The sequence below is a fragment of the Melanerpes formicivorus genome, unplaced genomic scaffold (genome assembly GCF_026170545.1).
Source record: "Melanerpes formicivorus ecotype bairdi unplaced genomic scaffold, bMelFor1.0.p_v2 SCAF_38, whole genome shotgun sequence".
In the NCBI taxonomy this organism is placed as follows: domain Eukaryota; kingdom Metazoa; phylum Chordata; class Aves; order Piciformes; family Picidae; genus Melanerpes; species Melanerpes formicivorus.
Window position 1 is genome coordinate 2,637,840 of NW_027142390.1, and position 15,533 is coordinate 2,653,372.

At 43.1% G+C, this 15,533-nt stretch overlaps 1 protein-coding gene across 4 annotated transcripts in view; it reads right to left on the minus strand.

Moving 5' to 3' along the window:
• Nucleotides 1–8,747: 8,747 nt before the first annotated feature.
• The window catches only part of MAPKAPK3 (MAPK activated protein kinase 3), a 127,627-nt gene continuing 120,841 nt past the window's right edge, over nucleotides 8,748–15,533 (minus strand). For 3 of the 4 annotated variants that reach the window (XM_068157837.1, XM_068157836.1, XM_068157835.1), the window contains 3 exons: nucleotides 14,791–14,876; nucleotides 11,987–12,067; nucleotides 8,748–10,516 (listed from right to left, as the gene is read on the minus strand). In XM_068157837.1, the coding sequence (XP_068013938.1) occupies nucleotides 10,358–10,516; nucleotides 11,987–12,067; nucleotides 14,791–14,876 (326 nt within the window). In that variant the 3' untranslated portion in view covers nucleotides 8,748–10,357. Of the gene's footprint in view, nucleotides 10,517–11,985; nucleotides 12,068–12,601; nucleotides 14,193–14,790; nucleotides 14,877–15,533 lie in introns of those variants that run through there. The other variant, XR_010989668.1, reaches the window with a different exon arrangement.

Genomic DNA, 15,533 nt, shown 5'->3' on the forward strand with positions numbered 1-15,533 from the left:
GTTTGTTGAACCTTGCTGAAAAATCCTACTGTAAAGCTAAGACATACCTGTGCTTCATCACAGTATCACAGTATAACTAAGGTTGGAAGAGACCTCGAGGATCATCGAGTCCAACCTATAAACACAGACCCCATGACCAGACCATGGCACCAAGTGCCACATCATCACTCACACAGCTTTTAATAAGGATATACTGTAATTTTTATTAATAAACAATTCAAAAGGAGATATAGAATCCCCACAAAGATGACTCTGAGTGTTCCTTGAGAGGTTATAATAAAAAAGGACCAAGATGGTCCAGTGCTGCAAGCATATCCATGACAGAGATTAGTTTTGTGTTCAGTTTTTTTCTCTACCTAAAATTCATGCAACCTTCTCCAGTGTGCAGGACTCTCAAAAGTCATTTGAGTATCTCTGAAACCAGAAGTCTCACTGTTCTGTTTTCACCAATTCATAACATTGGTAAGGGTTTCAGCATGGTTATGGGAGAGACATTTTAGTAAAAGCCCAGAGAGTATGTTTGGCAGCTCAGACAACAGAGGTATCACAAGCACTGCACACCTATGTGAGGCACACTGTTCATCCTCTTGCTCAGAGAGGCAGAGATGGTTGGAAAATGAAGAAATTTTGCAAAGAAACATTGACAAGCAGCTGCACAGCCTTACATTGTCACCAGCAGCCCTTCCCTTTCACATGGATCTAAATCAGCTTCCAGTGATTAGACACCCATTTGATTCTTTTGCCCTGGGGGTTTTGGCTGATTTAACTGATCCATTCTTACATTCAACACATTGACAGATCTTTCCTTTTTTTTTCCTCCTTTCCACCATTTATATATGTATGGTGAGATGTGGGTGTCCAGGCAGAAAGCTTTGTCCTCACATGTCCCACCTCCAGTTCTTTCTTTTTCTTTTTCCCCTTCAAGCGTATTATTACTGTCTATGAGTCACTTCATTAAGCCAGAGAGAAGGCTAGAAAACAAGTGAATAAACACCCTGCTTCACAACCTTCTGTCTGCACTGTTTTACTTCTCTGCTAATGAATGAACAACTAAAAAACAGAATTATCCTAATTGGGGACATTCAAAGGGACATTATCTCCTCTTTGTCTGTAGCTGCTGCCTGGGTCTGCCTGTGATTATGCTACAGGATCAGAGGATGACCTCTGAACATTCACTGCCAATGACAGCGTAAATACAACAGAAGGTCCAGGAAAACAGTGGAAGTGGACATACATGAAAGGCAAAAGAGCACAGAAGATTTTTACAAGACCACACTGTTCCTCTTAAAAATTATTCAAATTAAAAAAATACTAAAATAATAAATGAGAAAGAGGCAGAACCCTGACAGAACCCTGTCTGCAGCAAGAGCAAGGTCACATCTCTCATACATACTGCTGGAACTCAACACATGCTCCAAGTTCTGCAGTTCACCCTGTGTGCACGGAAAGGGCTCTTCATTTATCACAAATATGGCAGTCAACTGTCTCAAAAGTCCTGCTCCCCCTGTTACAGCTGTCAGAGTGATCCTATCTCCAGTGACATGAATAAAGATCGAAGATGAAAGACTAAATGAGAAACAAATTACTGCAGCCTAAGTTTTGCCCTCCAATGCAGGAATTACAGGAATTCAAGGTCTAACTTCTGCCATGATGAAAGTCTGTGTTTCATTCTTTCTTGCAGTCCTACATCTGGAGAGACAGACACAGATGAACTGATGTTCAGTACAGCCTACAAGCCATCCCAGCTCCTTTCAGATGCACACAAATAACTTGTTCTTGCCTCCCTCCAAAGCATATATAGAGTTAAACCTTAGGACACTGGATGGTATTTAGCAAGTCCCTTTCAACTTTAAAGGATAGGAATATTGCAGTTTCTTTATAAACGGAGGATTTAATGCCCACAGATAGCATTCTAAGTCACATTCATATTACTATCAATTATTTCCAAAATAAGGCATGATGCTCAGCCTGCTTGTGTGCTTTTATCTACTGCTTCCCTTTGTCACTCCAGGTGCTCAGATTTCAGAATTTAGTCTAACATTTGTATTTCTGTACTTGGGTGCACAGTTGAACACCACTCTTCTCTGATCTGCTTTCAAAGAGAATCTATTAATTTCTATATCAAGGAGGGCTGATGTTCAACCCCTGAGCTAAACACACTCCAACAGAACATGAAATTCAACATTTGGCCATTCCCTGATGATTTCTTTTCCCACTCCCACTGCATAATGGGACAGCAGCTTTTATGTGTCTCCATCATGCAAGTGGTGGTTTTCCACTTGTGTGACAATTGGCTGCATATGAGGGGCTAACAGTTGCTCACTAGAAAGTTGCTCTGGGATCCTTGAGGAACAGCTTTAAAACTGACTTTGCCCAGGAACAAGTTCATCAAGAAAAAGTTTGGTGACTACCATCTCAGCCTGGGTTTGCACTGGATGCAGAGTCTATTACAAAACAAGGAGGGAGGCTTAGCTGGGTCACGTCAATCGGGAAATTCAATTCCTTCCTACTCCTCAGATTTAAAACATCCTATAGCAAAAAGCTTCTATAGGATTTCCCCCCTGTGTTTAGAGAAGAAAATGAAATACTGCAGTCAAGCTCTCTGAAGGAAGTAAGCATGACTTCCAAGCAATATAAAATACATCAAAGTAACAAACTAAAGGAGAAAGAAAATCAAAGGAAGGTAAGTGACCATCTCATTTTACTCTGCTCTAAGTGGCTACCTCTCAGTGAGAACAACCAACTCAGTGAGTACAACCAACACCAAGAGATTTTGGAGTAACAGTCCTGTGACCCAGGACACCAACATGATGCAGATCGAAAAGAAGCTTAGTTCCCATGGGAAATTGGATCTTAAAGCAACAGAGTTTCCAAAGAAACATAGAGATGTTTATTCTCTGAAAGCTGAAAGCAAGCCAAGGGTAAAGCATCCTGTGCAGGAGCTGAAAGGGATGATGAGTCTACTTATGCCCCTCCATTCACTGCAGCACCTTGGGGATGATGGAGAAAGTGCATAAGCCTCTGGGAGAAGTGTCAGTGAGGCAAGCATGACAGAGCTCCTCGACACACCATCAAACAGGGGACTTCTATGGCACTGAAGGAAGACTAGCATCCCTTTGGATAATCTCTGAAGGTGGCACCCATCAATACTGGCAAGTGTACCCATTCTCAAACTGGCAGAAAAAGAATAAAGTCCTAGTAGGGTTCATTTCTTTGCAGAGGGATATTTCTCCTGCTATTACCCATTGCTTGGAACCTTCCTCCTTACCATTTTAAATACAATGTCATTTCTCATTTCCTGCCAGGGAGTGGGATTCCTTGAAAATCTTCTGATACTTTACACCAGAAGAAGTTCAGAAATAAAAGAAGAGGTGGCAAAACTGTAATTGAGCCAAAGAGGCAAAAACCACTGCATCATGAAATGCTAGCCTTGAGATACCTAAGGAGATTTTTATTCAAGACAATTTTATTCAAGATAATTGTGGCCTTCCAGTATCTGAAGGGGGCCTACAGGAAGGCTGGGGAAGGACTTCTCAGGATCTCAGGTAGTGATAGGACTAGGGGGAATGGAATGAAGCTGGAGGTGGGGAGATTCAGGCTGGAGGTGAGGAGGAGGTTCTTCCCCATGAGAGTGGTGAAGCCCTGGAATGGGTTGTCTAGGGAGGTGGTCGAGGCCCTGTCCCTGGGGGTGTTTAAGAGCAGGCTGGATGAGGCTCTGGCCAGCCTGATCTAGTGTGGGGTGTCCCTGCCCATGGCAGGGGGGTTGGAACTAGATGATCCTTGTGGTCCCTTCCAACCCTGAATGAAACTATGAAACCATACAGTGATGAAGTGCAAGATAGAAATGCAAAATGTCTGAAAGCAAACAAGAAAGTTCATTTCACCTCGATAAAATCTCTGCAAGCAGAAGGGGAGCTCATGCAGGCAACTTTGGGAGGGCTGAACTTACATCTGGAAATGGTATTTGTTCAGTTACTAGTTGCTCTATAAAAGGAGAGGTTTCTTTGGTATACTAACAGCGTTTAGGCAGAAGTGTCATTTATAAGCAGCAGCTGAGCCTTGCTTTAGACTACTTCAGACAAAAAATGGAGTCTGTACTGTACATCTATCTTTAGGGAAACAAAATCATTTCTGAATTTAGGAACTGCTTTGGGTTGGAGCAGCAGCTAATATCCTAATCAGAATTTCCTTGATCATTACTCAAGAAGTAGCATTTTGTTTTAACAACCCTCCTCCACCAGTATTTCTCTTCTAACACATTCCATTCTAATTTTAGTCTTTTCAGAAGTTTCTTTTCCAGATCAACCCACTCTTTTGCACATTTAAATAATTTTCAGGTTTTTTTTTAAAGAGCTCAGCTTTAGCAGGTGTTTCAGTAGCTAAGCAATAAGAAATCTCTTGAGAACATCTTCCATGTTTCCCAAATGGAATAGCCTGGAAGTTTAGGGAGAACTATATTAGGCAAAATTACCACACCATTTAATTTGTAAACTGGAATAAAACACCTACAGAAAAAAAAGAAGAAGAAAGAAAGCAAGCCACCCTCCTCAAAGCAAGCACTTATGCTCCCTGTTAACAAATAAAGAAGGTGCAATTAGAAACAGTTGTTACACTGGCAGCACCAGTAATTAACTTGAATGCAGTAAAATTCAACAGAAATAAAATTAGAAGCTTAGCATGGAAGAAAATGATGCAACTCCTCCTTTTTTGAATTCTTCAGCTCCACTGCAGACCCAGGACCAAGAATGCCAAATGGTTTGCAAGTACAGATCAAATAGGTTCATTTCAGTGGCTAACCATGGAAAATCCCAGATGCTGCCAAAGGGCAAAGACTTCACTAGCAACCTGGGCCCACAGCCCCATGCACCTAAAACATGTGTATTATCAGATCTGGAAGCTGAACTGCAGCAGCTCTAGACATCTGTATGACTATTTTCAAGTATCACCCCTCCTCAGGCAAAAGACAGCTTGGTCCTTCATGTCACCCACAGCTATTTGAAAGCTGCCATTTTTTTTCCTCTCTTTTGGCTCCTGGAAGCTGAAAATGCTGTAGGACATTTCAGCAATTGCATATTTTTACAGTCTCAAGCAGTTTAAGAAAACCCACTGACAATGATGCCTCTGTGCCTTTATGGAGTTAGAGCAGGCCTAGGAGATCTTGGCACCTGGTAGATTCATGAAGCAGGAAAGTTTGAAATAATCTTAGTGCTAGGCATCATTTACAGATTTACCAATCTAGATGTTCATCTACAGTCACAGGGTTATCTTCCAGGCTTCCCTAGAGTGCAGGAACATCCTCCTTTTCCAGTGGTGAAAATGACTAATAGAAAAATTGCATCTCTCCTGCTCTGCCTGTGCAGAGCTAGCACTTGCAGTAAAGAAAATGAGTTGGAGTAGAATACAACAGCAGACATGTCTCAAGTTATTCTTCAACATGACACATCATCCCCCATTTCTACTCCCTTTGCCCTATTAAATTCTCCTAACCACAGAGACCAAAAAAACCGAAAGACCCTATTTTAAAGCTATACTTAATACTTTAAAAGCATTTCCTTACCCAGTGCAAAGATTTCAGAAACACTGCTTCAGCAGATGTTATTACCTAGGATTGCTCTATTCTTAATTTTCCAGATGTGAGATGTGTTTCAGTGTGTACCTGAAGCAGACTTACTTGTCAGCTTGCAGGAATTCCTAACAATTTTTTTTCTTTGAGGTTTCAAGGATGCATTCACTGTCTTCCAAGTTTGCTTCCTTGTCTTCATCCTGTTTGTGCTCTCTAAAAGAGAATTAACACTGTTCACTCTCAGCTATGCCAGCTCCACTACTGAGATCAACCAGGTAAAGGAGGGGAAATACCAGAACCTATTAAAAAGGGAATTCTGCTATTTCCAGAAAACAATCTCCAAAACATGTACATGGAACAAAAGGAGTTCTCCCACATGTAAATTAATTCCCTGCTTGCCTTCATTCCCTTTGTGCCTGTGGTTTGTTAGTGTGGGTGAAAGGGCACTGGTGAATGAGCTGGGTTGAGTCCTTAAGGACAAGTTTACATCCTTTCAAGTACAGCAGAGCTGGCTCCCATGGCTGGCTTCATCTGAGGCCAAGCATGCAAACACACCAAAGCAGCTGGACACAGATGAGCACCTCTCCCTTACCTTTAACACAGGTTTAAAAGAGAACATGTATTTATGAGTATGTGCAAGTAATTACAAGCTTTGGTTCTCTCATCCTCACCAAATCTTCCTTTTCTCAAAAGAACCTTTATCTAAGCATGGGCCAAATAAAGTCTGAATTGAAAAGAGGACAGGAAATTAGATCAAACTGAGTATGTAGCTTTCTCATTATCCCTCATGTCAGACAAGTCAGAAGCAGTTATGTAATTGGGCCTCTAGACTCTAGGCAGTGAAGTGTTAAGAGAGAAAAGCAATCCCAGGACTGCATGCTGGGTTTTGACAAATAGAAAAACACAGAAGTAGGCCATGAGCTTACAATTAATGCTGGTTTTTAATTGTACTATGTCAGAAAACCAAAAAGGTTGGTCATATAGCACATGTGGCCAAAGGGGTAAGGAAGTGTACAGTGCAAGAAATGGAAAAGTGAGGGAGGGAATTTAATCTGTGCTCGTGTGCTCACTTTCATATTAACCAGAGAAAGGGCATTTGTGAGTGAGGGTGCATGAGGGGTACAGTGCAGAGAGGTACAAGGGGAGGCAACAGCCCATGAGCAATTGCTGTGAAAGGGAATGGGGGTGGGGAATTGTGCACAGTCCTTTTCTAGCTTCTGCTGTAAAAAATAAATAGACCTTTCAATCTGTGTTCTCAGTGAAGCCTTCTCTATTGACCATTCATTTCTTCTTTCCCTTTCCAGCTCTTTACCTCCTCTATATGGCTGATGAATATGCAAATGCATAATCAGTTCTGTAATAGCCTATCCTTTCTAAAAACAGGCTATAAATTTGGATCCTAAGCAGCAGGTTTTAAAAAGACTATTATACTGTACGGCTGGGGGATGAGGCAAGACCCAAATACCACCACTGGCACACCAGAGCTCTTAGAATGTGTGTGAATGCAGCCAGCAGGCTTCGTAAGGCATAGCCAGCAGCCAGAAAGGAAACATCTGCACCACGTACACCAGCTCACCGCAGGCCCCTGCAGGGCACACGCACCTGGCAGCAGCAGGCCCCGGCCCCGCCGGCACTGGCACGAACGCTAACGTAACCTCGGCCGCGGGGTCCCGCGGGTTTGGGTTTCACTGTGGGCGCTGCGGGGGAAGCCCAGGGAGCATAGTCGGGGCCGGGCCCAGCGGCTGCAGAGAGGCCACGCCGGCAGCAGGTGGCGGCGCGGAGCCGGGGCGGGGGCCGCCGAGCGCCCACCCTTCCACACGTGTGCCCGGAGGGGTGACGGGATGGACACTGGCACTGCTGGGAGAACGTCTGCACCCCGCGGTGGGGGCACAGCAAACACAGCTCACAAACCTCCTCCCTGGCAGGTTCTCTCAGCCCGGCTGACTCGGACACCAAGAGCAGAGCTCTCACCCTGCTCCCACTCTAGATCAGGAGGCAGCTGGGCTACAGGCGCGACAGCAGCTTGAGGGCCCACACATTCCAGTCAGCTGCTTCCCAGCTCCCCAGGAGCTGCCTCCTTTCTTCTTAAAGTGGGCTAACAAGAGCCTGATGAGATTCAGCAAGGACAAATGTAAGGTCTTGCACATAATCCAGGAGCGCAGCACAGGCTGGGGTCTGCCTGGCTGGAGAGCAGCTTTTAGCAGGCAAGGTTGGACCAGATGATCCTTGTGGTCCCTTCCAACCTGGGATTCTATGATCCCTGTAAAATAAGCGTAAATAGTGCTGTACAATACTTGCAATACACTTCCATGTCTGCTATTTTGAGGCCCTCCTCAGGCTGCCACCAGGCTTTACAGTATTCCTGGATGTTGTCACTGCAAGGTAGAATGCAAGAACTGTTAGGGTGTTGTCAGGGATTGACAGCTGAAGGTGCCATGCCCAACTGCAACAGCCCACTACTCCAGCTTCTGACCTGCAGCACAGTAAAGACTGGAACCCCACAGGAAGGAATCAGGCCCAGATGTGCTTTACAGTCCCCCATGGAAAATTACTCAGGAACATGCCTTCAAGCTCCAGACTGAAATGACAAGAAGGAAGACACCAGCTGGAAACTGAGTGCTCCTGCTCAAACTCTGGGCAAAGCAGAAGCAAAAATATAGGTTGCCAGTTTCACTACCACTTGAGGCAAGGCAGCCAGGATATCACATTATACACAGGCTGCCCTATTAGCTGGGATAGTGGGAGCATCTATCATCCTGATGGGGCACAGAGGTGGGGAAGGTAGGAGTGACATACATAGAACCCTCACTAAATTTGGAGAAAGGGATAGAAACTTGGATCTGGCTCTAATTTCAACTGTTGCACCCTGAACATGTCACAGGGAGGGAATAACATCTGCATAATTCATGGAGGTGATGATAAAAATAAATATATAGAGGACAGGCTATAATCCTACAGCTTCTAGGTAAACATGAAATAATTGAAAAATACATCTTTGCAGAGACTGATATTTCACACTAAACCCCTGTAATCTTCAAAAATGCTCAAAGTTGGATAGCCTTTGAGCATGGACATCACTGAACACTTTCCTTCTCCCTTTCCCCATCACCTTCAGCACAGATGTACCTCACAAAGCAACAAACTCTGCAGCAGCTCAGTAAGACCAGGGATGACAGGAGGAAGGAATGTTGTAACACAATTTATTAAAATCAGTTTATAAAACCCTAGGACCAGTTCACAAAGAGGAATGGAGGTCACATCTGACACTGAAGATGGGAACAGGGCTCCCCAGACAAGGTACAAGCCTTGAACTGATGTCTGTTGGAGGTAACAAGGTCTCTGTGGCAGTCAGATCTAATAGTTCAGATCCTCTCTGGAGCCTTGTTTTCCTTTTTGTCTTTTAACATTCTCAGGAGCCTATTAACTCACCAATACCCTGTGTCTACCACAAAGTAGTTTTTGTCTGCAGCATTGGGAACACGTCATTTTCATCCTAGATTCTGATAATACTTTCACAAGTATTTGCTTCACCTCAACTAAAAAACAAACAAAAAAACACAGTGAAAGGAAGTATTTTGATCACAAAGTAAAACAAATTAGCAAACCAAGGCCAGGATCCCATAAACCAAGAACTGGAATACCGAAAAGAAATTTACTTACAGGTTAATCCCTTAGGTAATAAAAATCTTTGGATCCAGAAACACTGACAAAACACTGCAAATAAAGTAGCATTCTCCACCTCCCTGGCTCTAGGAAACAAACCAACCCCAGCACCCCAAAGCTTGCACATCTTAGGCACAGGATTTGGAGATGATTAGTAAAAGGGCTGCTGGCAGACCCCACGGTTCATTCAGAGAACATGCATTTGCCACTTCTTCCTGAATTTCAGAAGGCTCCCTTCTAGAGCAGTTTCTTGTACACAATTGCATGTCCAATTGCATGACCTAAGGCTTGTGGATCCAAAAGGAACAGCAATATTCTCTGCAGGATACTTTCAACTAATTAAAATCCTTATTAACACTTTGCATAAACTATCACTTGAAAACATCACAAGAGAGGGATATGAGAGTGGCACAGAGACAACACACTGGTTACAGCTTAGGAAACCTACATGTTATCACATGAGAATCCATGACAAGCTCAGGATATTCAGACTTTATGAAAATGGAAATGTATGTATGCTTCTTCCTACAACAGGAATAACTGTTTCCTGCTTAGGGGATGTTCTCAACTATAGGAGGTAAGTTTGGAGATATTGGCTATTAGTAATTTTAACAGGAAATGCTGTCCAGATGCATCTGTAAGAGAACTGCACCTGTGCTACTTGTATAAAGAGCAGTGCCATTTTCCTCTTTTCTCAGTATCCATGTTTGAACTACTAAAACACTCCGGGCAGACAACTCAGCATTTTTTTCTATTCCCAAGATTACAATGGTGTCAAGACTTACTCCTGTAGATGGCTGTTGAAGCCTTAGTGCATTAGCATGCTTAGATGCCTTCTATTTCTCTCCTCTTGTCCAACACAGTTAAGCCAAAACAAAACCTGTTAACATTCCTGGTTATTACTGGACCTTCCCTTGCTAAAGGCAACAGAATCATGTCCTATACATCAGTCTTCAAAAGCAAAGCCCTGATTCAAGTTACAAAAATGAAATCTTTCACACTGCTCTCTCTTGGCAGGACAGTTTCTTCACGGTCTCTTTGTCTTTGTGATATGGACTAAGTTGATCATAATGACTTTAAATTGTCCCTTTAAACTTTTACCCTCCACCCACAGGTCCTTGGCTTCTCTTCTCACTGGTTATTACACCCAGGAGCTGCAGAAGAAGTGCCTGCCTGCTTCTGCTTCTTACGGCGTTTGTTCAGGAGGCGGTTGTTGGACGTTTTCAAGTCTTTGATTTTCACCTGATCATAGTCCACTCTCATGGTAGCCAAAGCACTGGTCATCTCCTCCTGAAACCAAGAAAGCACTTTATTGAATCTCTGAGTCAGAGTGCACAGCCACCCCACATGACTACCAAGAGATGAATGTACAAGAAGGAGGCCCTGTTACGCTACGCCCAGAAACAGCTGAGCCCTTTCTGCTGCACTGCACTATGACTAAAGGCTTCGTTCTGCTCAGGGACTTGTTCAGGAAGAACTATTCACATGGTGTTCCACATGTGAGCATGCAGGACCACACTCTGCTAGCCTGAATTCCACCATATCCCTGTGCCCAGCATTTCTTACTGGCTGGCTCTGGGCCTTCACCAGCACTTGGGCTAATTACATCAGACGCAGAACACTGCTTTCCTTGCTCCATTACCAAACTAGACTAGAAGCAGCTAGAATAAAGAGTCCACAGAAAGCTGTTTGAAAGTATGTGCTTCAAATTCACACACTTCCTTAGTTTGAATTAATGTTTAAGTGCAGGCAAATTCTAACTTTTTTTAACAAGGTTGTGAACAAAAATCTGCTTAAGTAAATGAAGAGCTGGGAATTTAGTTCAGGAAAGGGAAAACAATTAACCATTACAGGTATACTGGTGGCCCAAGGGAATACCTCTGGGACCTTTACAAAGCACAAGCATGAGAAGTTCTCACAAACAGAAATGAAGAAGGCAAACTGAAAATACCTGTTTGATCTCTTTGACTCAAAAGACAAATGTTACCTAGGTCCAATGAAACTTTACCATTACATAGCTCAACAGCTGGGAATATACATCAGCAATTTAAACAATATCAGCAAAATACTCTACAGGAGTGTTGCAGTTATCAAGATGCCAAGCATTGTAAGTGCAGAAAATTCAGAATTAATTGTAAAAGCATGCCAACCTGATAAAGGCCAGCAGGAAAGAGTTAAGGCTTGCAAACAACTTTTAGTCTGCCCTACAGTTTCACTTTGCAGGAAGCATTCAACTGTCATCAGCACAAGCAGTAGGTGAGGCACCTGGTTAGATCAAGGGAAAGACAGATGTTTTTTTTCTCCCCCCCCTGCCAAATGTCATGCCAAGGCTAAGGTTATTTAAAGTGGTTTTACAATATAAAAAGAGCAGAAAACCAGAACACAGCTCAACCCACCCACCCTGTCCCCCTACAGTTTCATCATACTCTTCACCTCTCTGTAATGAACTTCAAACTCCCTCAACACTGCCCCTTCTCCTCTGTGGTTACACAGTGGCTCAGCGGGTAGCACCATTAATACCTTTGATCACAAACAGCTTCTTTGTTGCTATTTGGCACAGCAGTAAGGCTGTCAGAGGAAGCCCAGATAGCATTTTTAAAATACAGTTAAAAACACAACTGTTCTAAGCAAGACTGTTTATGCTTCCCTTGTTTAACATGGGTGTGTTCAAAACAGTCATAATCTCCAAGGAAATAAGCACACAGAGAGAAGCCAGCCCATCTAATCTCATCAAGATTATCTGAACCAAGATTGACTCACTTTAACTTCATCCCAGTGGTCTTTATCCTCTTGCAGGACCCGTGCAGTATGAAGAGGAGTTGGTGGCACTGCCATTGATCTCTAAGAAGAGGGAAAAATATCAAGTGTTTGGAAAAAACCACATTTGGGAAATGACTGCTTGCTCCTCTGTGTCTATGGAGGGTGTAAAAACTTCAGCTAATATCCTTTGGTGGCCCTCACTATTCACATTTCCCATCATCCCACAAGTGAATTCATGTGTGAGTTAGGAAAGGACTCTGGTCCCCACGTGGCATTATCTTTAATGAACAAAGTGAAGGACAAATCAGGCCTGAGTGTCTTGCTCTCTGCTCCCTTCAAAGCACAAGCAATGACCCTGTGCTGGATAAATGTGTGTACACATTTCAGGTTCTAACTGTCATTTCACTATTCATTAAGCAGTACTTTTAAGTGGTTAATTTGACCTTTGTCTTCTAGGATTTGTGATAGGAGACGTTTTCTTATGTGCCTACATTAACTGAGACTACCACTTCATCAGATCCTGAGTGTGCCCAAAAGAGGAATTGATACCATTTAGAAATGTTACAGAGTATATTAACATTAGAGTAAGGCACAGTTCAGAAGACAGCACATCACCTGGGATGCTCTTTCGCATAAGATCGAGATCTGTGCTCACCTGCCACGAAAGATCAGTAGAGACTTCAAATTAGAATAAGGAACAATTTCTAAAGCGCAAAGCACAGTTTCCAAACTAACTTCAGCAGGAATCATGCTATTTCTTGTCAGCCCATAACCCAAACTATAATTTCATTTGGATATTCTATCTTCCTTATGCTTTCTACCCAAACTTACTGTCTACTGCTGTGGTGTCCTACCTCAGACGCAGCTGCACATTAGCAGAGCCTAAGGAGATCTCTGTCCCTGTCACTGTAAAACAAGCATTACACTGGGAGCCATGCTTAGTGCTCCACCAAGCTAACAGCAGCGCTGCAGTAGTTAAAGAAGTGGAAGCAGAAATCATGACTCCTGCACCCTCTGGAGAAGGATCCTTAACTGGCCAAGGTATAGTTCTGTCAAGTACAGCAGGGTTGAGAGAAGTGGAGAAACAGCAGACTGGCTTTGATGGTGCCCCTGAGCAGGTGACACAGCCCTCATAGCTGATGTCAGGTGCTTCTTGTGAAAAATGTCTTATCCACACCCTAACTAGGGGCTTATGTGCTCCACCTAAACTGACCATTTTTGCAGAGGTCACAATAATGCTTCTGGCATTCACCTCATAAGTAAATATGAAAAAGAAAGAGGAGAGACAAGCACCCTCCTCTGCTTCTGCAAGGCATTTTCCCACACCTGTTCCCATACATGTTCCCACTTAGGGATTTAGGAGAAGGAAGAGCACAGACATTCACTACGTTGGTCTTTCCCTCTCCCTCCCTCCACCTCATGGAATAATAGGTTCAGCAGGAAAAAGCACCAATCTACAGCTCCTAGAGCATTCTTCCAGGAACAGTATTCTAGCAGAGCTCGTTGGTACAGCAGAGTCTATAGACCTTGTCTCTAATCTCCTCCTTATTAATTGGTTATATGCATATTTCAAGTAACATGTGTCACTGTAGGTGGTAGCTTCCTTAGCTATTAGGCACTCATTCCATGAAATTCATCGCCTGCTGACTTCTGAAATCCATTCTTCTTGGGGCTTCGAACACTTAAAGCTGGAGGCATTTATTCTCAACAGTGATTATGTTTTTATTTGGCTAAAGAAGACTTAAAACCACTGTCTAGGCTCTGCTCTAGTTCTGCAGAGTATTTGTAACCTTCAGTTCTCAGCTTTCATAACCCTAAATGAAGACATTTACCTCCTTCATCAGGATGTTATACAGCTACATTCCTATATGATTCTAAGGGCTTTCAGATCTCCAAACAGGCATTGCAGAAATGCTGACCATTAGTTATGCCTCTGTTTCTGCCACCTACCTCTGAGGGTCAGCACAGACAGAGAAAACACTACAGGGGAAAGGGGCATTCTCCAGTACAAGTGATTCTGTTCCTGAACAATGATGTTTTGGGAAGCAAAAACAAATGTGAGAAGTATAATCTGTTATTTTGAATGACACCTACAGAGTAGAAATTATATTCTGGAACTCAGCCTGGTAACTCCTGGAATGCTTCTCTCTTGTTTCAAATAGTAAATATCATTTTATCAGAGCCTTTCTTTCTTTTCTTTATCCCCCTAGGAAAAAATATTTTTAAGGAAAAGTTAATTTAATCAAGTCATAGAAAGAAGCCTGAACTGGGACCATTAATAGCCCTGTGTATCACCCTATCTGGCAATCTCTTATAGGGCACTAAGCTGAGACCCTTGCTCCTCCTCCATGCATTTCCAAACTCTGCCAAGGATGAGACTCCCACTAAGCACAGGGCTGTGTTCACCCTAACACAGCTATGCACAACGGTGCCCAAGTCCACTAATAATAGCTCTTGTTAAATCCTGCACTGATGAAGTAAGAACATGCAGTTTATTTTTGTATTTTTAAAGAGTAACACATGCATATGCTGCAGAGTCAACAGTCATTGCCTGCTCTGAGAAGACATAGACACACTTGTCTTTCACTTCCAAGAACACTATTGTGGGTGTCTCTCTTTGTGTGTCCTCTGGTAACACCAAGGAGAAATGTGGTTCTACAGGCAGATGACCATCTGTGGAGGGCACAGTAGGTTAATTAAGTTATTAACAGCAATCATCATCCTTCCCTTGCTGTGCTATGTGGAGCTACATCTAAGGTCTGCATCTAAGAATTCATCTTGTAAAAAAGAGATCTAAAACTCACATTGATCCAAGGGTGATTCATGAACTGAGAAACTGTCATCCTCTCTGTCGGGTCAGTCTTCAGCAAGTGGCGAATCAGCTGTTTGGCTGAAAAACAGGACCAACATGGCATGCTGCAGTCTATGACTGTGCTCCTAAACATGACTGTGTTCCCCTTTGAGAACACAAAGACCTGCTGAATGAAGAAATTTGAACTCAAAACCACCTCCCAATTGCTGTTACCATGTTAAGATGCCCTGTACAGTGGGGTTGGTTACTATGATTAAAAAGGTAGAACACAAAAACATCCAAAACAAGAGGTAAGAAAGACAGACAACAGACTGGGGGTGCCAGTTATGCTATCTACATCACCAAGCCAACTGTTTTGAGAGCAAGAACTTGAGAAAAGAGAAGCATAGGAACAGAAAGCTGCCAGGCTGCCTGTCTGAAAGGTGGTGACAAGCTTGGTGTTACAGGCTAAATGACTGCAGAAACTGATGTTTTGAGAAATGGTAGAAGACAAAAACTAGAACAGGCTGTGGAAGTGGAAAAACAGAAGACAGCAAACTTTTCTCTGGCAAATGAGAGGCCACTAAAAGGACAAAAAAAGTCAAAGAAATGGATTGCACAAACAGGCTTTACAGTAGCTTTCTGTGAAGATGGCATCTGCCAAAGCAAAAGTACAAGTAACTGAGAGAGAAGATGATGAGAGTCTAGACAAGAGTTTCAAGAATGTGGGCAGACAGGCTGGAAACACTGCAACCA